This window comes from Ruditapes philippinarum, unplaced genomic scaffold, assembly GCF_026571515.1.
Source record: "Ruditapes philippinarum isolate M1 unplaced genomic scaffold, ASM2657151v2 ctg844_1_1_1_1, whole genome shotgun sequence".
Taxonomy (NCBI): Eukaryota; Metazoa; Mollusca; class Bivalvia; order Venerida; family Veneridae; genus Ruditapes; species Ruditapes philippinarum.
In genome coordinates, this window is record NW_026861977.1 from 93,134 (window position 1) to 114,964 (window position 21,831).

The following is a 21,831-nucleotide window of genomic DNA, read 5'->3' on the forward strand; positions in this document are numbered from 1 at the left end:
AAAATGAGCATAGATCTGGAGGCGTGCTGCTTTAACTCAAACTAGAAAATAGAAATCTTTTTAAGAAATGTGCTACAGTTTTGCAATAATGGATAGTCTCTTTTGCTTTAATGTTACGCCTCTTTTTCATACATAGTAATGCTAAGCTTTTGAAGTCATTCAGCATAAAATGCATTATACCTTATATGATAAGCAAATTACAAATCAAAAGCATGAATGATAAAAGGAAAACACAAATTGGTACTTATATATATATGACATAAATAAACCATATAGCATAAAAAATAAGAATATGTTATATATACATTGTGAGCAGTCATAGGTGTACTATATAAGAAGTAAATTGTCCATCATTGTAATAACAGTATCATGTGCTAGAAACAATCTAATTTAAAGACATATTGTTAGGCACACTTAAATCATAGGACCAAATTGTTAGGCACATCTTAATTTTCTTGGAGGTTATGAACGATGTGCGCGATCGTAAATTTTCTCATAACAACAAGAAAACCTCCACTTTCTGGGTCATGAACGACTGCTCTCTGCTCCACCTGAGCCACAGCCACACCACTTTGTCCCCCTGCATAAGGAGCCACACCTCCAGAACCCTCGTACGGAACCATTCCACCGGATGATTGTTGTCTTGGTCCTGTAAATGAATGTAATGTAGAATGTTATCGAGTAACAGAAACACGGTGTTTACAAAGGCAAAAAAAACAAAACATTTTTTTCTATTCTTTTACATGTATCGTAAGAATGCCAAAGATAAAATACCGTTTTCATCTACAAAAGATGTCAATCGGAATGTCTATTATTCATAGTAATACTGTAGTTAATACGGATTGAACGTAGTTCTACCACGTGGTTTTAGATTTTAATAGAAACAGGGAGTGAAATATTCGAAAATGTAAAACGAATTTACATATTTGACAACGAAAAAGTCTGTTACGGTACAATTATGATTGCAAATTGGTCTGACCATCATTTTTATTTAAATTTGCCCACTGATACAAACAAACTTACTTAATATTAACAGGTTGATATTTTGCACTTTCGGTTTCTACAACCACAATAATAAGTGTATAAATACATTGTCATGTTCTATGACCTTACTTATTTTAGGTGGACTTTTACTTGATATATTGAGAGATAAATTTTGTCAACAACTCTGAACAGTAAATTACTTTTTGTTAACATGTGTAGTTTCTTAGCGTAGGTTTGACCGAAATAAAGTATTCGTTCTGAGTATTCTCACTGTTGTGTTCGAGGTCCTTATCCGAAGACTGACGGAAAGGGCCGAAAGGTTGCGAGAGCAAAGCCGTAAGATTCTCCGTGCGGTGCATACTTTGTGTTTTACTGAATATTGTACTTCAGGACAACAAATCGCGCATTTTACACTTCATTTTGAGGTTACAATTTCTTGATATGTTGCACTTCATTTTGAGGTTACAATTTCTTGATATATTACAGCTCCTATACTTCTATACTTCTATACTATACGGCAATTTCCTTGTTTCCGGTTAAGTCTATTTTATTGATTACATATACCCATTTTTATCGAACTATGTTTCTCACAAAGTGCGAATAAGAGGACATCAATTGATGAATTCAATTTTAAAATGCTTTCTGATGTACAATTATAACCAAAACCGAATAATTTTCAGACAATTTGTAATTTCCACTATCATTATAAGAATTAAGATAAAGTATTGTTTACTGTTAGTGTTTTACTCGATACATTGGTATAGATATTGTCTTTAACTCCTAGCATTAAATTATTTTCTGTTTACATGTTTAGTTTCTTAGCGTAGGTTAGACCAAAATCACCGTTTATTCTTTACTATTTGTCGTACGATGGTCCTTTCCGAAATACTTAAGCTAATGGCCGAAAAGTTAACCACTGTACGATTCCTCCCGATTTATTCCGAAAGAAGCTTCAATCAACTTTAGTTTTACAAAATAAAACAGCCGAAAAGAATAGAACACAGTCAACTAACTAAGCTCTTTTTAACGCCTTACCCCGCTGGAAAAACCTCTTCCGTATAGTCTGACCACGCTAGGATGACCTACCTTTTCGTAGGTGCCCGAGGTTTTTTCCAGATATGCTCATCATATATACGCTTCTGGTAAAGATATTATATTTGGATAAAAAAGAATGAGAAACTACTCAATGAATTTGTCTTAAAAAACTCAGACGTTGACCCGACTTTTTGTAGGGATGCGCGGTTGTTTATAACAGTCTAAATGAGTTAATAGATAAACGCTATTGAAGAAAACAGACCAGACAGCGGGAAGATTACAAATTTAAGACTTTTTTTGAACGAAACAGTAGAGACAAGACTACTTTGTGTTATTTCACATACGTACCGTCGTCGTCGTCGTCATTCTTGAGAACCTTGCAGAAACAATAACAAAGGCATACAGTCAGGATGATAATCAGACAACCGGAAGTGAGGCAGAGGTAAAATGACCAACCAAGCTCAGACGTGGAATAACTTCCGGCAATGATCATGCATCCGATGAAACTGAACAATCCTGAATTGTATAAACGCACATATCTATGATGTATATAAAAATAAAACTTAATTTAATGTGATTTGAATTTAATTGATATTATAAAATTTGACATTACATATTCAAGTTTTTAAAAGGGAGACGATCCGAAAAGCAGATAATAAGTTTGTAAATTTAATTGCACTGGTAAAAATGTTTTGATAATTATCTCGTCATGTCAAGAAAGATCTAATATCTATAAATACCAGCATTATTTATCTTAACTAATTGTCAAAATATATACAAAATATATACATGTATAAAAGGCCAAGGACAATGTCGTATTCAATTAGATAACAATTTTTTCATATCGGACTAGTTTTTGTCTACATCTACGTTTCGTACTGTCTAGCGAGATTGCCTTAAATTGAAAGAGATGAAACGCGAAGAAGTCAACACCATGCTATACCTGCAACCGGAAACATTATTAAACAACATCCACCTATGAGGCCACACCAGCCCGTGTCCTCGTCGTCACCGCTGCAGCAGGATTCATAGCTAGTCCCAAATATTGCCAAGAACATAACAGCAAATGCCGTTGCCTCAAGGCCAAGGACTCGTGCGTCTAGTTCTGTTGATAAAGAAGTAGAATTTAATTTTACAAAAATGAGGAAGTAAAATGTATTGTTTGTGTGTATTTTTATCTTTATTATGACACAATTTAGGTTTGCACATAATAAATTACATGGTATGGTAACATAAAGGCAAACATTGCACTTGTCTACCTTTTGCAGTTAACAATCGCTGGGTGGAAAGCATGAATTAATGCCATTCTATTTTATCTTACTCCGATTAAATGTATCATTCTGTACGCTATTTTCTAATATCGCTTTTGATTCTTGCTTTATAATTTTCAAATTAAAATGTGTACATTTGTTTATTTTCTTACAACATTCAAGGATGCAAGGATGCAAGTTTATTTTTAGACCAGACAGACGAAAGTTATCATAGCCAGACTATTCTCTCGGTTTGTATTGATAAAGTTTTACTAAAGTACGTCCAAGGCTGCTTGATGTTTATTTTGGCTATAGTGTTTTGTTTGCATTTCTTTTAACCGGTATTGAAACTAACTTTATATCACAAGGAAGTGAAATGCATTTTATAGACCATATTTAATCTTCTAGTAAGATAAATCTGCTCTATTATTTACTTTTGGCCTGAAATTCTGACTTTTGCAAACAATGACTATTATCCCCCATCATTCAGTGTTTAGAAATTATAATCGTCTCCCCTTTACTTGCCAAATCAAAAAGAAAAAAAAATATATCTGTTAGTAAATCAATATAACCAGGCTAAGAATGTTTATAAAGATTCGAGTTTGTTTGTATCGAATTAAATATGACCTTAATCAATTGATTAGATTCGCGTTATTCTGACCTTTTATTTGAATAACAATAGATTGAACATAATTATGCAATTTTGTTAACGGTTGTGTTAAAATTTTTATTGTATCCGCTAAATTAGACAAGCCAGGGATCTATGCATTGTTAAACTGACATAGAATGAATACTACGACACGCACAATTAAGTTGTACATAGTCAACGGTAAGTCATTAAAGTAAATAAACGGATGAATGCGTTAAGTCACTATTTTTATTAAAACGAATGATTTTTTTTATCGATTTAACTACAACATGTATTTTCAAACATAAATCAAGCTATTACTTTTTATTGTAATTCAATGATATATAATTGCTTAAACAATATTATCATAATGCTTTCCGAATGATTAACAATTGCCAATGATAACGACCTCCAGGAGTCACATGATGACATTTTCGCATACTCAAAACTTTTATTTGAATAACAATAGATTTAACCACAAACACTGACATGTGTTATTTTGTTACGGATATTTTGATGTGATATATTTATCCTCTAAATTAAATCTGATAATTTAAATCGAACAGATTAAGGTCATCATATATCTACTAACTGTAAACAAAAGCGTTAAAGATTTATAATGTTCGAATTGTTATTGGTAAATACTGACCAGTATTGTTATACACTTTCATTAAAATCTTGCGTGTACACACAAAGAAGATACGTTACAACTTAAACTCTTCATTCTTTAGGTAAATAAAGTATAAATACTTAGTGTCATTAAAACTGGCAGATTTTTAAAGGCCCATTATGCCCCAGAAATACTTTTATTTTATTTTTTTAATTTTAAACTTCTTATTTTTTGTGTATTTTTATATTTTCTAAAATAAAACGCATTGGGCAATTACCTCACCAGTTTTTTCTTCTGTTGCTGTTTTGCATAGTGATTTAACATTTTGTATGAAAGTCATAATACTACTATTTTGTTACTTTTCTGGCAAATAATTCCACATTTACCGCTACATTCTTCAGGTAACTAGCATCTTACATGCTCTAAATCGGTTTTTTAAGTGTTATTATACTCATGTTTGCCTTTACGAAGATTATTTGATTCTGAAGCATAATATGCCTATTAAAAGGACCAAATTAACCTGTCCCCTAAACGGGCATGCAGCTTCTCGAATGTAGTTTGCTTGTTCTCTTATTAAAATTACACATAATCACTAAGAGATTCCTAGATTTCAATATTTTTGCAATTAAAAATTAAAATATTTAACTTAAAGATGTGAATAGTTTATATTTAAGCATAACTTACTAACAAATTATGCATACAAATATCCCCTGTGACGTGTTGGACTAAAAGGTCAAACAACGTGATTGATTGACGTCATCTATTTTTCCTCATGGATATACATACTGTTTATTTTGTTGTCTGTTAAATTCACATCAGAGACGTGACTTTAATTATAATTATCTTTATACTTGAATCATACTACTTGCTGAACAAAAGATAATCTACCCTCAAGAAATGTACCCTATGCTGGTGAAACAGAATGTAGATTAATAATACCAGGCATAGTTTCAAACAATATTCCCATGTACATGTAAATAAATTGATGCTGACTTTTGAGACGAATGTTTTAAAAGGTCCATTATGCCTTGAAAAAGCTATTATATTTATACCTCAAAAACATTTCACATTTTGGTATCGTGTTATACATTCACAAAAATAAGAATTTGTCACATAGATGAAATATCTTTTTATTCTTATGCTCTGTTGGCAATTGGCATAATTGTATTGAATTAGTATTTTGTATGGAAGTAGTTGTTAAACATCTAACATGCTCTAAATTCACTATTAAAACATTATAAAAACATTTTTGAAATTTCTAAAGAATAAACAAACATTATGGATTTCTGAGGCAAAATGTGCCCTTAATAAAACAATACATCTTTAATTTTAACTAAGAGTTGACTTCTAAATTCCCATTTACCTATACTCTACGTTAAATGTATGTGACCAAGTAATCATAATTCTTTTATTCACGGTATTGCAAATGGCAAATGTAGAAAAAATGATGTAAAAACCCGAGATGGGTATTTAAAAAATGTTATTCCTATACTGGTCTCCAAAAACGAATTGTGTACAAACCATAATCATGAAAATTGTTTGTGCTGTAAATAAAGGAGTAAAACATCAACAAAAAGCAGAATGAGTTTTAATGTATTAATTCAGATATATCATATTTACCGTCACCGCCATTTGTATTTTTGCACGTGTCATTGTTATCCCCGGAGCAGCAACTATATACAAGGCCTATGCTATCGCAGTCTGAGGTCTTGACCCAGTTTGGTGTAAATAGACCGACAGACTGCAGGATAAATGGCGGGAAAACAAAACAACATAAAGCGCATACCACACCCAGCGTATCACTAGAACCCATATCTAAAAACAATACAAAACAGAACAGAACATAATTTCATTTTTACTTGTACTAAGTACATAATCAAAGAAAATTAAACAAAATATTCATCAAAACATCAATACATTAAATTAACATTACAAACTTGAAAAACATTAGTAATATATTTTTAATACAGTATCACGTTAACAATTATATTTCCCACTTCATTTATGGGCACCAGCAGGCTGCATTTGTGTCATGTTTATATGTAATCTTTGTGTACAAAAGAAATGTAAAAATGCCAAATCGAAGTTTAGTACAAGATAAAGTTCAAGTCTTTCTTAAAAAAAAAACTTCAATAGATTAAAATCTTGAATTAAAATTCAGATATGTGAAGTGAACTCTCTTGCTTATCATTGTATTTCCTTTTTATTACTCAAGGGAGTTTTTGACATTGTACAATAATTCTCATACAAAACTTATATTATTCTTTAAATTAGCAACATAAACAAAGTACAGGCAAATGAATATCTTACTCCTAAATAATTGTTCCTAATTTTATTTTTTTAAACACAACCAACTTAATTATTACCTTGTTTTAATCCAGGCCTGAAATGTACGACACTCAAATATTTTGTTTCTGTTTTCTTTCCTAGAATGAAACCGGAAGGTATTTACACGTGGTAATTCCATGAATAAAATATTTTGTTCTACATCGAATTATTAAACCCATTAAGAAAAAGCGAGGGTTAGGTTTTTGAAATTTAATTTGTTATTATGTAAGCAAAAGAAAGCAATGATTTTGTAAGTAACAAACTTTCAATCTACAAAATATAAACGAAAAAACTATGCCGAAAATTGGAGTTAGTATAATTAATGACAAATTATATTTGTTTTGTATGTACAAGTGTGTTGTTTCAAATCCTTAACCATCATCATTAATGTCTGATTTGATATATAAAACAATAGAAGGTTAGTCCATCTAACTTAGCTTACAAAGCAACCCCACACAAGTACGCTTGCACACATGTAAAAGCACACACAAACTCTTATAAATACACAGCAAACACGATTTTTTTTTATTAATTTAACTAACTCCAAATGTCGGAATAGTGCTTTCCATTGATACTTTAAAGATTAACCATTTGAACTCAATTAAATCGTACAGAACGGTAACGTTATATATTTACAGTTTATCACATAGATTATTGCATAAATGTGCACTTTAATAGCACAGTGGACATTCTCAAAGATTTGAGTTGGCTGGACAAGTCAATTTAAGGCATTCAGAAGGTTAATCGTTGGATAAAGCTCATATCAACGTTTCTTACGGGGAAAAAAATAAAAGTAATTTGAGGTCTAGTTTTCATGTGCATAGACGAAATCAGGCTGCACCGGTTTAAACATCTACAAAGTCTACCCATGTAAAATATGCAGCCTTATATCTACCAACATTCTCGTGCTGTATGATAGTATTCTACATTTTTAACTATCAAGTCAGTCAATATCTTGAAAATTTTCCCCAAACCTAAGGAATGGGCGTGTTTTTGTTTATGGTCCTCCTGGGCTCCTTGCCACTGGCTCTTGTTACTTGGTCGGGTGGGGGCTGTGTTCAATGAACGCCGCCTTTCCTTGATGATCTTGTTTATCATTTTTTGTCCAGTTTAAAAAATGAAAGAGTCCATTTAAGATATTTATCGGCGTAATGGATAAGTTGTTAAGATACCACCCGTTGGTTTTACATTTGGTGGAGAAAAAACAAACATAACAACAACAACAAAAAAAACACAGGGCAGACAATCAACTATCCACTTTCAGGGACATATATCAATTTAGATATGTTTCATGGATCTGAAAATAGAATTTATTAAGCCGACGTATTCATTTCTTCCTTCCTCAATAAGAAAAGGAAGTAATTTGTTATCGAGCATTCCTTGAAGTCAAATTAACATGTATGTAAAACTACGTTTGACTTATTTTTTTTGTTTGAAAAAACAAAGAATCGATCGTGCTTTCTAACCTACAGATTCCTTAATCGGTGGCATGCAGTGTACCTAGCAATAACCGAGCCAAACTGACCTTTATGCTGGATACAAATTGCACTTTTCTTTTGCTACGAAAATACCAAGTGTAAGTAAGAGCTCGTGTTCGTAAATACTTAAAGATTTTGCAACGCTTAAATCATTGTGTCCGCCAATACCGTCATCTAAAGTCATGACTAGCTTTTGACCCATTGATCGCACGTGTCGTATTGGTATTCTCATTAATTTAGTAAAAATGAAACTTGCTGTAGACATTCGAAATTGGAGCAGAAATGGGAGAAAATGGTCTGGCTATGATAACTTTCGTCTGTCTGGTCTAAAAAAAGACTTGCATCCTTGCATCCTTGAATGTTGTAAGAAAATAAACAAATGTACACATTTTTATTTGAAAATTATAAAAGCAAGTCAATTTAAGGCATTCAGAAGGTTAATCGTTGGATAAAGCTCATATCAACGTTTCTTACGGGGAAAAAAATAAAAGTAATTTGAGGTCTAGTTTCCATGTGCATAGACGAAATCAGGCTGCACCGGTTTAAACATCTACAAAGTCTACCCATGTCAAATATGCAGCCTTATATCTACCAACATTCTCGTGCTGTATGATAGTATTCTACATTTTTAACTATCAAGTCAGTCAATATCTTGAAAATTTCCCCAAACCTAAGGAATGGGCGTGTTTTTGTTTATGGTCCTCCTGGGCTCCTTGCCACTGGCTCTTGTTACTTGGTCGGGTGGTGGCTGTGTTCAATGAACGCCGCCTTTCCTTGATGATCTTGTTTATCATTTTTTGTCCAGTTTAAAAAATGAAAGAGTCCATTTAAGATATTTATCGGCGTAATGGATAAGTTGTTAAGATACCACCCGTTGGTTTTACATTTGGTGGAGAAAAAAACAAACATAACAACAACAACAAAAAAAACACAGGGCAGACAATCAACTATCCACTTTCAGGGACATATATCAATTTAGATATGTTTCATGGATCTGAAAATAGAATTTATTAAGCCGACGTATTCATTTCTTCCTTCCTCAATAAGAAAAGGAAGTAATTTGTTATCGAGCATTCCTTGAAGTCAAATTAACATGTATGTAAAACTACGTTTGACTTAATTTTTTTGTTTGAAAAAACAAAGAATCGATCGTGCTTTCTAACCTACAGATTCCTTAATCGGTGGCATGCAGTGTACCTAGCAATAACCGAGCCAAACTGACCTTTATGCTGGATACAAATTGCACTTTTCTTTTGCTACGAAAATACCAAGTGTAAGTAACAGCTCGTGTTCGTAAATACTTAAAGATTTTGCAACGCTTAAATCATTGTGTCCGCCAATACCGTCATCTAAAGTCATGACTAGCTTTTGACCCATTGATCGCACGTGTCGTATTGGTATTCTCATTAATTTAGTAAAAATGAAACTTGCTGTAGACATTCGAAATTGGAGCAGAAATGGGAGAAAATGGTCTGGCTATGATAACTTTCGTCTGTCTGGTCTAAAAAAAGACTTGCATCCTTGCATCCTTGAATGTTGTAAGAAAATAAACAAATGTACACATTTTTATTTGAAAATTATAAAGCAAGTCAATTTAAGGCATTCAGAAGGTTAATCGTTGGATAAAGCTCATATCAACGTTTCTTACGGGGAAAAAAATAAAAGTAATTTGAGGTCTAGTTTCCATGTGCATAGACGAAATCAGGCTGCACCGGTTTAAACATCTACAAAGTCTACCCATGTCAAATATGCAGCCTTATATCTACCAACATTCTCGTGCTGTATGATAGTATTCTACATTTTTAACTATCAAGTCAGTCAATATCTTGAAAATTTCCCCAAACCTAAGGAATGGGCGTGTTTTTGTTTATGGTCCTCCTGGGCTCCTTGCCACTGGCTCTTGTTACTTGGTCGGGTGGGGGCTGTGTTCAATGAACGCCGCCTTTCCTTGATGATCTTGTTTATCATTTTTTGTCCAGTTTAAAAAATGAAAGAGTCCATTTAAGATATTTATCGGCGTAATGGATAAGTTGTTAAGATACCACCCGTTGGTTTTACATTTGGTGGAGAAAAAAACAAACATAACAACAACAACAAAAAAACCACAGGGCAGACAATCAACTATCCACTTTCAGGGACATATATCAATTTAGATATGTTTCATGGATCTGAAAATAGAATTTATTAAGCCGACGTATTCATTTCTTCCTTCCTCAATAAGAAAAGGAAGTAATTTGTTATCGAGCATTCCTTGAAGTCAAATTAACATGTATGTAAAACTTCGTTTGACTTAATTTTTTTGTTTGAAAAAACAAAGAATCGATCGTGCTTTCTAACCTACAGATTCCTTAATCGGTGGCACGCAGTGTACCTAGCAATAACCGAGCCAAACTGACCTTTATGCTGGATACAAATTGCACTTTTCTTTTGCTACGAAAATACCAAGTGTAAGTAAGAGCTCGTGTTCGTAAACACTTAAAGATTTTGCAACGCTTAAATCATTGTGTCCGCCAATACCGTCATCTAAAGACGTGACTAGCTTTTGACCCATTGATCGCACGTGTCGTATTGGTATTCTCATTAATTTAGTAAAAATGAAACTTGCTGTAGACATTCGAAATGGGAGCACATTATACATGTAAAAATGTCTCTCTCCTTTATTTTTCCATGAAAAACCCAAATGTCCTTAATGATTCTGATTTCTATTATGTGATAAACAGACTTCAAATCAAAGTAAAAACAAAATCTCCTTTTTCGAAAAGATTTAAAGCCACTGAAATATCTTCATATTTGAATTGAATTTAAGCAAATGATTTGTATGCCGATAGTCTAAAACTATCCTAGGGTTTCCCAATTTCCGAATGCTACTGTCAAAGGATTTGCTGCGGCAGGAATATAATTAATTTCAGAAATAAAACTTTTATTCAATAATTTTTCCATCTCCCCTTTAACAAATTCCGAATAATTCCTAGCGCTTTAGTTATTTTTCAATATGCAAGTATTAGGCAATGTTTTGAAAGGTAACTTATACCCCTGAGTAATGACGGTTCTCAAATAAACACCAATTCTGATATTTTCCCACTCATTTTAACAATCGCCCAAATGGCGAGGCGTTATCGTCTATATGGGTTAAACCAATGCTATTTTCAGAAATCAATCATTCTTCTAAAAACAAACAATCCGTGTCATTTGTATCATTTTTGCATATACTCTTAAAACAATCAAAAACAGAAAGACTACTTATCTTTTCATTAGTTTTGTCAGCACTTGTACCTCTACACTCGTATACCCAATGCCCTGGCTTGTCCCATGCGAAACACACTGTAACACATAGACCTGGCCGGGTTGACCTGCTGGTTGTGACTGTTGAGATGTTCCAAGCTGCGACTGACTTCTGTGGCTGCGTCTCCACTGACGCTGTACTACCATACGGTGAAAATCTCTTGAAACCGGAAAATGGACGTTTACTCTTCCATTTAATATTGGTCCTGGCTTCAGCACGAGCTAACTTTTTCTCGTCTTTGGAGTCCGAAGGAAGTCGGTTGCTTTGGTATTCCTTGACTACTGACTAATCCAATTCCGAGGGGCCTGCTATGCGAATGAGCTTTTGACAATAAGAAAGTGAACTCAAACCTTCGGAAATGCATTCTGACGCTCCAGACAAGTCCATTCATTGGCTTTTGAGGCCGTCTCCTTCAATGCATTACTGACCTTTGCATTGAACTTAACTTGGTCTCCACAATTTTTGTGCTTCAAAACGGAATTGTCATTTTGCAAAATATCCAGTTGAATTTTGCTTATATGATTATCAGAAATTGCTTTTTGATTTTTAAAATCCTTTTTTCCATTAAGGCTAATTTTGAAAACATTAAATCCTCTATGTTATCCATTATATCATTTCCATCCATTGTCTGGTCCCCCATAGCCATTATCGTTCTCGGAATTTTTTTAAAGCATCTGTTAATTAGCTGTGGTGCTCGCTAGAAACTGACATCAGTAACTCAACTTATCTCAATGTAATAATACCATTCATTTCCATTGGTCAGTTTGTAACAAAACACCCAAACATTTGTAACTCTTCAACTCTTGCGACTTATTCAGTCGTAACATGAAGTTGGTTCAATTCCTTGGCTGACCAACTGACATTTCTGTGGGCTATTTTGGTGGAGACTAAAAATTGAGGTCCCTTGTATAAATCCTTAAACACTTCGATAGCATAAGAAGTAAAAGAAACGTCTTGGCTTTGCCTTCTACACTGGCCTGGTTTGTTTGGTTTACTGCTGGGCTCCTTGTTGGCTGTCCTGTGTTGCTTGATTGTGTGGGGTTTCCTTCATCGCCCTTCCTTGTTAATCTTGCTGTACAGTTCTGCGTTTTCACACAAGTCAGGTGTTTCTTAAAATTATCAAGTTCCATTTACATCTTTAACCGAAAACTTTGATTTCAAGGTTTAATATACTTTCCTAAACAGCAAGTAAAGAAAGGTGAGAAAGAAGTCAGAGGGAAAGAGGGCAAGTTAACCCAGAAAACATGGGATAAAGCCAGCAAAAAGGGCATGAAGAACGTTAGAAAAGAGGGAGAACATGGTATACGAATACCATCCGACAGCTTGTCTGATATCCTTAGCTTTTCCTCGTATACTTTACCTTTTTGATGGTTGCAAACCGGCCGGATAACGGAAGGCAATTGGACATTAAGAGTACGATACTCCGATTATCTTAAGAAATATCGACCGGTGTCAAGAAAGAAGATGAAAAGTGCTATCTCCGGGTGACCGGACGAATACTCCTCAGAATCCATCCGAATGATTACTGGACCACAGAGGGTAAATGACCACCCACTTCTTTCCGGACATGATTGAAATGTTTCTCTCCGATCTCAAATTATCAATGGTGTCCGATCGATCCCTCTATATCGGCCGGTCCGCGCTTGTAATAAGTCATAGGCTTTATAGGGGTATTGTTGCCGACAAAGGAAGCCGTTTCTTCGTCAGACAAGCTCATATACATCAGTAACCTTTTTGGTTGTGTCTTCATGCTTTGTAGGACCACTCTCCTCGGTTTCAGTAAAGTCATTGGTAACCGGTCCAAAGGATACACGTTTGTTCAAGGTAACAGAAAATGTCGAACATTTTAATGTAGAATCATTAAATTGAAATATATCAAAACTTCTTTGCCATTTGGACTTATCAGTACCAGTGACGACTGGGGAAATATATATGTTACCTAAATAGCCATCCAAGCCATGATACCAAGGTTATCTTTACCACTATGTTATTGCAACCTGTGAAAAGTATTATATTAAGCAGAGAATTTCCCAGAGTTTTTAAACTATAAAACTGAACGTGGTAAAGATATGTGAAATAATTTAGAACTTACCTATCTATTTGACAGCAGGAAATAGTCTTATGCGGGCAATATACTTTCTTCGTTTGTTGCATTGATAGCAATCAAATAGTTGTATATTTGCTTAAGTGATATATCTATAATTGCATTTCATGTTTTTTTACAGTATGGTTCTTCCTATTTGTACTTTCTTTGCTTATTTTTGTTGTTCTTGTTGATTTGTTGCTTTTTGTTTGTTAATTTGTTTTGTTGTTTTTATGTTTTTATATTGTTATTTTCGGTTATTTTTCTTTCTTTTTATTTTTCATTTGGATTAAACGGCAGTTTCCACACATATGATGGTCATGTCTTGGCGGTCGATTTACCTTACCGGCTTTCCTAGATAACTAATTGCAGTAACTATATTATCTGTATGTGACCGACTACAAATCTCCCCACGTGTCTTCTGAATCAAAGGAGGCAAACAACAATTTAATGTCCAATATCAATTGTCACGAAAAAATGAAACATCGCCCGATGATTAAGCCAGCGATCCGTGTATTGAGATTCCGATGCTCTTCTCGTTGACCTAAGCGAGTGGATTTCTTTTTGTATTAAACGAATATAAATAGAATCAAATAACTTAATTTGTGTTTTAAGGACTCATGCCCAAAGTATACATACAGCAATATTGTATTATGTTTGTATTTGCATCTTAACAATACTTTTAATTAGAAACAAAGACTAGTTCTTTATAGTATCCATTGAGACATAAGGTCTTTAATATGGTTATATCACTTGTTCTTACTAATACATAAAAGTCAACTAGTTCTTTTCCGCCAGAATATCAACTGAATACATGATTGTCGCGAATATGATTGAAATTTTCATATAAAAAGAAAGAATGGAAAATCTATAGGATCATGACAAGTTGTACACAGATGTTCTCCTCTTGGAATATTTTGTGTCTGACTATTGTTATACCTAATCTATGGCTGGAATAACGACAATTACAAAAACGCATTTTAATGTGTACATGTAAATGGTATTTCTATTAATTGGTAGCGTTCAACATTTAAAAGTGATTTAAATTCATTATAGTGAAAACCTCGACTTGTATTTATTATATTTTCACGCCATTGTTGAGTACAACAATCAATAAGCCTTTGATTAAAGAAATTGTGTACCATATCAATGACACCATTTTTCTGAGATATCCAAAACCATGCCTGAACAGTAAATGAGTTTCTTGGATGACCAAAAATATTCGACCTACTTCGTAACGTGACTTCAACATTAAAAACTGTTATGGATATTTAGATAAAGGCCTGGTCAAATGTTTACAAAAATATCGTATGTAGTTTTTTATATACGAAATACTTAAGGGCAATCTATCACATACTCCTAAAAACCATAGCTGTAGTTGTAGTTTTTTATAGATCTATAAGTATTTTCGGTAGAAATTGTTACGCACATATTAAATATTTTGACTGTATTCAAAACCTCATATGTGTGACCCAAAAGAAAAAAAGGCAATTACTTGGAAAATATCCGAAAGGGTTTTGTAAATATTCTAACGACAATATTGCCCTTTGGGTTTTAGAAGCCATTTTGTCCTTAGCGTGAGTCCATGATAATTTAGGAATGAAAATGAAACCCATATACTTGTTAAAAGATGTTATATGTTAGAGTTTCCCTCGAAAGTATCATTCCTCATAATTACGTTATGGAACACCATTACGAAAAACAATTAGAGTACCTATATTTTATCAGGATTGAATTTCATTTAAGTTTTACAAGTACATTTACTTGTTGTTGCGATTTGGACAGTGAGCTATATCATCGGTAAACATAAGACATGATATATCAGGTGTATCATTAGTAATAAATACTCCTGTGCCACGACTGTGACTTATCAAGATAGATAATTCATTGATATAAAAAATAAAATGAGTCGATTTAAATTTTTCACCACGTCTTGTTCCTATACTACACGGGGAAAATCAGTTAAAATAGGGAAATAAGAATCCCTAAAGAAAGCCCATCATGGCAAAATTGAAAATGTTGCAGGCTCGGTTTGATTGAGCCTGTTCAGGGACGGTACTGTCAAGTGCAAACAACCGTCCACGCCCCCTAGCACCGGCTTAAGCAGAGTTCAACATTAAACATGAATTGGTACAATTTTGAATTTAGAAACATCTTCAGATGTGTTCATATGGCGTTTATCATAGAACCTTCAATGTGATACGTAAATGCCATTCCATGAAAAGCGGCATATGGTCCCCAAGTTAAAACAATGCGTGTGCGCTAAACGAGAAAACAATGGGCGGAACTAAATGAAATGAAATTTTGAAAGGAGGTCGGAGGTTATGAAGCCTACAAGACTTTATTTCAGAATACATACATTTTAAAACCCGTCAAAAATTACCATGAATACCTATTTCCTGGAGTATTCAAATAATTTGAATTGTCAATTTCATTTCTGAAATTTGTGTTTTAAATCAATATTTAAAACAAGACAAATAACAACCCTTGTTTGACAAATATTTTTGTGTCATGGCTTGTTAACAGAAAATATTATCAATGGCTAAGTAATTACATCTGAAACCTGTATAATATATAATACTTTGACCTAAGTATAAGCCAGGACTTTTTTTATTTACAAGTTTAAAAATAAATCATTCAATTCATAAGGTTAAAGGAAAAGTTAGCGACCTTGCTATGTTTAGTATTCACATGTAACGGCACTTTCATTGCGTTCACGTAATACACTAGTTAATTGAATCAATCATAGTATTCCATAGAAAAAATGCTATTACTCATTTTAGTGTTTAGTGCATTTCAAAGGTGGATTTTATTTGCTCGATTAAGTGTTCTGATAACTGAGCTTCAAAAAGCAAACGACCTTCTGAAAAGTGAGGTGAGTACAGTGTCAGAAATTGAGTTTTGAAAAGATGTTCAAAAGTGTAAAAGTCTATCGAAATCCTATTGTGAGAAATTGATGAGTCAAGTGGATAAACTATCAGAAGGTTTGACTGAAAGTGTTAAGGAATATTTACAACAGATTGTGGGTGAGGATTGCAGTTTGAATTTCGAGGTGGCAAATTGTATGATTGATTAAGACCAATTTTGTGAGTCAATAGTACCATAATTGAAACATGATGAGAAAGAAAAAGAGACATATCAAGAAGATATACAAAATATGATGATGACACAAATTGAAAAGCAAAATAAAATGATGGTGCAGAAGAACGGATAGAAAAGAGTGCAGTTAAATTACCAAACCTTGATTTGAACATGTTTTACGGAAAAAAATAAACTGTCGGGAATTTTGGGACTCTTTCGAATCCATTGTGCATAGAAATGCCAAACAATCCAACATAGAAAAGTTAAATTATTTGCTAAGCAAACTAGGCGGAGAAGCGAAGAGAGCATTAGCTGGACAAAGCGTACCAACGAAAATTATTCCATTGCAGTCGGAATTCTCATAGAAAGGGACGCCAACAAACAAGAGATCATTGATCTTCATTACAAAGAAATGCTCAATGTTCATTCACCAACTACGAAGGTTGAAAGCCTGCAATTCATTTTTTTTTTTTTGGATAAAGTTTAAAAAACTTAAACTATGGCTAAAACAAAATGTGAATGAACATGCATTTGTTTCAATGATTCGCACAAAGCTGCCAGAGGATGTGCTTCGGCACCTGGAAATAATAACAGGAGCAACGAATGAGTGGACTGTTGACAACTTGCGTGATCATCTACGGGATTACATTACAGCTTGTGAAAAGTCTGACAAAGGAAAGAGTGATAAAATGCATGCAGGTCAATTAAATTCAATGAAATGAGGAATAAAGAAAGACGGACCATTGCCAACGAGTATTTGGGAAACAGATTTCCATAATCAACATCATTATCAGAGATTCCGTAGCAGTGCCGACACATTTATGGCCAATGAAACCGTTTATAACAAGCAAGTGTGCAGATATTGTGCAGAGAACCATTGGAGGGACATGTGCACTCGATTCGAAACGTTGGAAGAACGGAAAAATAGAATCAAAGGTAGTTGTTATCGTTGCTTGGAAGATGGCCATGGAATTCGTGAGTGCAAATCAAATAAAAAGTGTGTGTACTGTAATCAATTCAACAGAAATCATAGAAGTTTGTGTCCTAAGAAATATAAACAAACTACACAAAAAATCTCAGATGAGTGCAACGGTGCAAATCAATAATACCTCACCGATGGAGCAAAATGAAGAAAATGCTATGTTGTCTCACGAATAATCTGTATTTTTGCAGACGGCGCTAACTGATATTCAAAGCCCAACATCTAACCAAAATGTCAAGGCAAGAATTCTTCTTGACTGTGGCTCTCAGAGAACATACATCACACAGTCACTAGCTGACAAATTAAGTCTCAAGCAGCAGTATGTGGAAGAGTTTCATGTGTTTACATTTGGCGGTAAAGATGCCAGAGTGATAAAGACAGAAGCTATGTCTTAAAGCAAACATTGTACCATTGATAAGTGGAAGCATACATAGAAAGACACTGAATAAACAAGTCCTGAAAGAATTCAGAGATATTTTGGAACATTTGGATCTTACGCTTCTCAACAAAAATGAAACATCTCAAATAGAACTTTTGATCGGCAATGATCATTACCTAAACATTGTACTTCAACAAAAGATTGAAGTTCAGCCCGGATTGTATCTGATGTGTTCTAAACTTGGTTTGATTCTTACAGGAAGGTCACACTCAGAAAAAAAGAGAAAGAGGAACCAAACATGCTCATTCTAACACACGGAAGTGATCTCGAGAATTTTTGGAATATAGAGGCTACAGGAATTTATTACAAAGACAAACTGAATGATGATGAGTTATAAATGAAAAAGTTTAAAAGCACTATCACCTTTCAGGATGGTAGATACAGTGTTGCATGGCCATGGAAAGAAGAAAATCCAGATTAACCCGAAAACAAAGGATTTGCAAGTGGACGTCTTAAGTCATGTTTGAAAAGACTAGAAAACAAACCTGAGCTGCTTGAGAAATACAACAATTTTATAAAAGACCAACAGTCAAAAAGAATTATTGAAAAGGTTCAAGACTCGGGGAAAGGCAACGGATACATTCCTCATCATGCGGTAATCACACCACAAAAGTCAACAACAAAGCTGAAGATTGTTTATGATGCGTTTAAAATATCACCAGAATCGAACAGTGTCTTTTTCGAGGTCCTGTTTTACTCCAAGACTCGTGCGGGCTATGAGATTTCGTTTACATAGAGTGGCAATGGTTGCGGACATTGAAAAGGCGTTTCTTCAAGTTGGTCTTCAAGACTCAGAACGCGATGTAACCAGACTCTTTTGGATTAAGGACACAAAAAGACCATCGCCGTTTCCAAATAACAACAAAATTTATCGTTTCTGTAGAGTACCGTTTGGTATTATTTCAAGCCCTTTTCTTCTGAGTGCAACGATTGAGGCTCATTTGAATACTTATGGCACTAATCTATCAGAACAGATGAGACGTGACATTTATGTGGACAATATTATAACCGGAGCTTCTAGCGATGAACAAGCTATAAACGTGTATAAAGAAGCAAAAAAAGACACCTCAATGAATCTTCGGGAGTGGAGTTCAAGTAGTAAACAAGTAAACAGTCTTATTCCAGACGTTGACAGATCACTGAAACTGAAACAAAGGTTCTTGGATATGTTTGGGACATAAAATCAGATATTCTGTTTGTAAAATCTGTGAGTTCGAATATAAACCGTTCCTTGGTGACAAAACGAATCGTACTGAAAGGAATAGCATCATTACAGTCACCAGTCACTCTTCATGAAAGAATTTTGCTACAAGAAATGTGGGAAAGTGCTTTTGATTGGGATACAAAGATAACAGACGAGCATGTGCTCGATAAGTGGTCATTTATCAGCGATCAGCTAAGGTTGATATCTGACATCAAAGTACGCCGGAGTATCGTTTCTCAAGACAAATATGTAAAGTACAATTTGCTTTGTTTTTGTGACTCTTCGTCAAAGGCTTATGCCACAACAATCTATCTACAGCAAGAAAATGCAACTGATGTGAAATCAAACTTGATCTTTGCCAAAACACGTCTTGCTCCGGTCAAGAAAATGACTATACCAAGACTAGAGCTAATGGCAGTGCTAATAGGTGTTAGGTGTTTGAAATTTGTGTAAGCACAGTTAATGATAGAAATATCGCACGAATACCTTTGGACCGACTCTCAGGTATAACTAGACTGGATAAATAGTAAAAAGCAACTGCTCGTATTTGTGAAAAATATGAAAAATAGAGTTATAGAAATCAAAAACAATAATTGTGTGATTTTTGCTCATGCAGATACAAAAGATAATCCAGCTTACGTTGCAACTCGAGGTGCGTCGGTGAGTGATTTTAAGGATAATACTTTTTGGTGGAACGGTCCCACGTGGTGTTGTGAAAGTCAACGAAAGTGGAATACAAATCACGACAATATTATTGACATGGAATTAAAGCAACAAGAAGATGAAAAAGAACCAACTGTTTCATTGCATGTCGAAGAAAATGAATGCAAAATAAAACAGGATAATATACCACCTTGTGGAATTGACATTCAAAGATATTCAACGTTGACAAAATTGTTGCGTGTTACAGCTCTTATGTTGTTAAAGTTCATTAGGAAACTCAAAATTGTAAAAGATAATGAAAAATTTCTAATTTGTGACGACTTACGAGAAGCTGAAAATTTGTGGATAGTTTATGTTAACCCATTACTTCATATACACGCCTTTTAACGCCTTTTTCACCCCCCCCCCCTTTTTGTTGTCTCAAATGATGAAAAAATGCCGTATTTAGGCCCCAAACACTTGTTTTTTGTTTGAGAAATGTTGTTAAAAAAAGTAACCTCTTTTTCGGCGCGGCCCCCCAACCAAAAGATACATCAGGGGGTTGCCAGAAGGGGGATGTGCCCCCTTCTTTTGGGGGGTTTGAAGGGGGGCGGAGTCCCCCTCATCGCCAAGAAAATTTTGGACTTGTGAGAGGCTGTAAATGACCCCAGATTGATCATAAAGTAATGTGTAACCAACGCTGAAAAGCATTTGACTCTATCTCAATCCATTGAGAAGTTGCAGCACTTTGAAAGCAATTTTGATGGAAAAAATCAACGCAAAATAGTGATTTTTGGCAATTTTGAGATGTCCCCTCGTTGCCATGGTAACAGAAAATTTAAGCCTGAGCATGTCGTTGCAAGGGCAATGGTCCAGTCAACATTTGTGCCAATTTTGATTAGTGTTGAAGCAGTTTTTATAGTATTATAGCAATTTGAACTTGTATCGGGAGACTTTTCAATGAAAACAGCCATTTTTCACAAAATGCTCATGAAGTAATGGGTTAAAGGAACAATTATAATAAGGACTATAGGAATATCACTTCACACAGAAAAGTTTACTAAACTAGATATTCAAAGAGCACATAAAGAGTGTATCGATTAAGGAATATCACATACGCTATCCAGAACAAGACAAACATATTGGATAACTCGCGTTCGTTCAGCGGTCAAAGCAGTATTAAATAAGTGTAATGTGTGTCGCCGATACGATTAAGGCCCGTACAAAATGCCTGTTATGGCCCCACTTCCCAGTTCAAGAGTAAAAAAGTCAAGTGTATTTTCACGAACTGGATTAGATTATGTTTGACCTTTGAACTTCAAAACATCAAATGGTAATAGAAAAGTCTGGATATGTTTATTGTCGTGTATTACAATGCGTGCTATTCATTTGTAAGTGATTCAGGATTAAAGTACAGAAGAATTCCTGATGTACTCGCAACGTTTCATTTTACAAAGAAACACTCCTATTGAGATTGTTTCTGATAACGCTGCTCTGTTTAAACTTGCACGTAAAGTCATCAATCATATATGGAAAAATGTAGTGCAAGGTGATGAAGTAATGTCATATGTAGATTTGAAGAGCATTCGTTTGAATTTCATTGTCGAGTAAGCTCCCTGGATTGGGTGATTCTATGAACGGTTAGTTGGGGTAGTTGAAAGTGCACTTTCGTTAGGACGAAAACTTCGTATAATGATTCAACTTCAAACACTTATTAAAGAAGTGGAAACCGTTGTCAATTCGAGACCTTTGTTTACGAAGAAAATGGTTTATCTTCTAACATCACATTGACACCTGGGCACTT

General features: G+C 34.3%; 2 protein-coding genes across 4 annotated transcripts; one reads left to right on the forward strand and one right to left on the reverse strand.

Annotated features, from left to right (window-relative positions):
- Positions 1-237: 237 nt before the first annotated feature.
- On the reverse strand, positions 238-7,005 carry LOC132717509 (uncharacterized). 3 transcript variants are annotated; one of them, XM_060700992.1, is made up of 5 exons: positions 6,874-6,999; positions 6,128-6,322; positions 2,963-3,124; positions 2,368-2,535; positions 238-649 (listed from the first exon to the last, which is right to left on the reverse strand). In XM_060700992.1, the coding sequence occupies exons 2-5, from the start codon at positions 6,318-6,320 to the stop codon at positions 447-449; spliced, it is 726 nt and encodes a 241-aa protein (XP_060556975.1). In that variant the 5' UTR covers positions 6,321-6,322; positions 6,874-6,999; the 3' UTR covers positions 238-446. The 3 variants fall into 3 exon arrangements, with proteins under 3 accessions (XP_060556975.1, XP_060556977.1, XP_060556978.1); XM_060700994.1 differs by having other exon boundaries at positions 6,818-6,936; XM_060700995.1 differs by lacking the exon at positions 2,368-2,535 and having other exon boundaries at positions 6,874-7,005.
- An 11,919-nt stretch (positions 7,006-18,924) lies between these two features.
- Positions 18,925-19,362, forward strand: LOC132717504 (uncharacterized). The gene has a single exon (XM_060700989.1). It carries the CDS (start codon positions 18,925-18,927, stop codon positions 19,360-19,362), a length of 438 nt encoding a protein of 145 aa, XP_060556972.1.
- Positions 19,363-21,831: the final 2,469 nt, after the last annotated feature.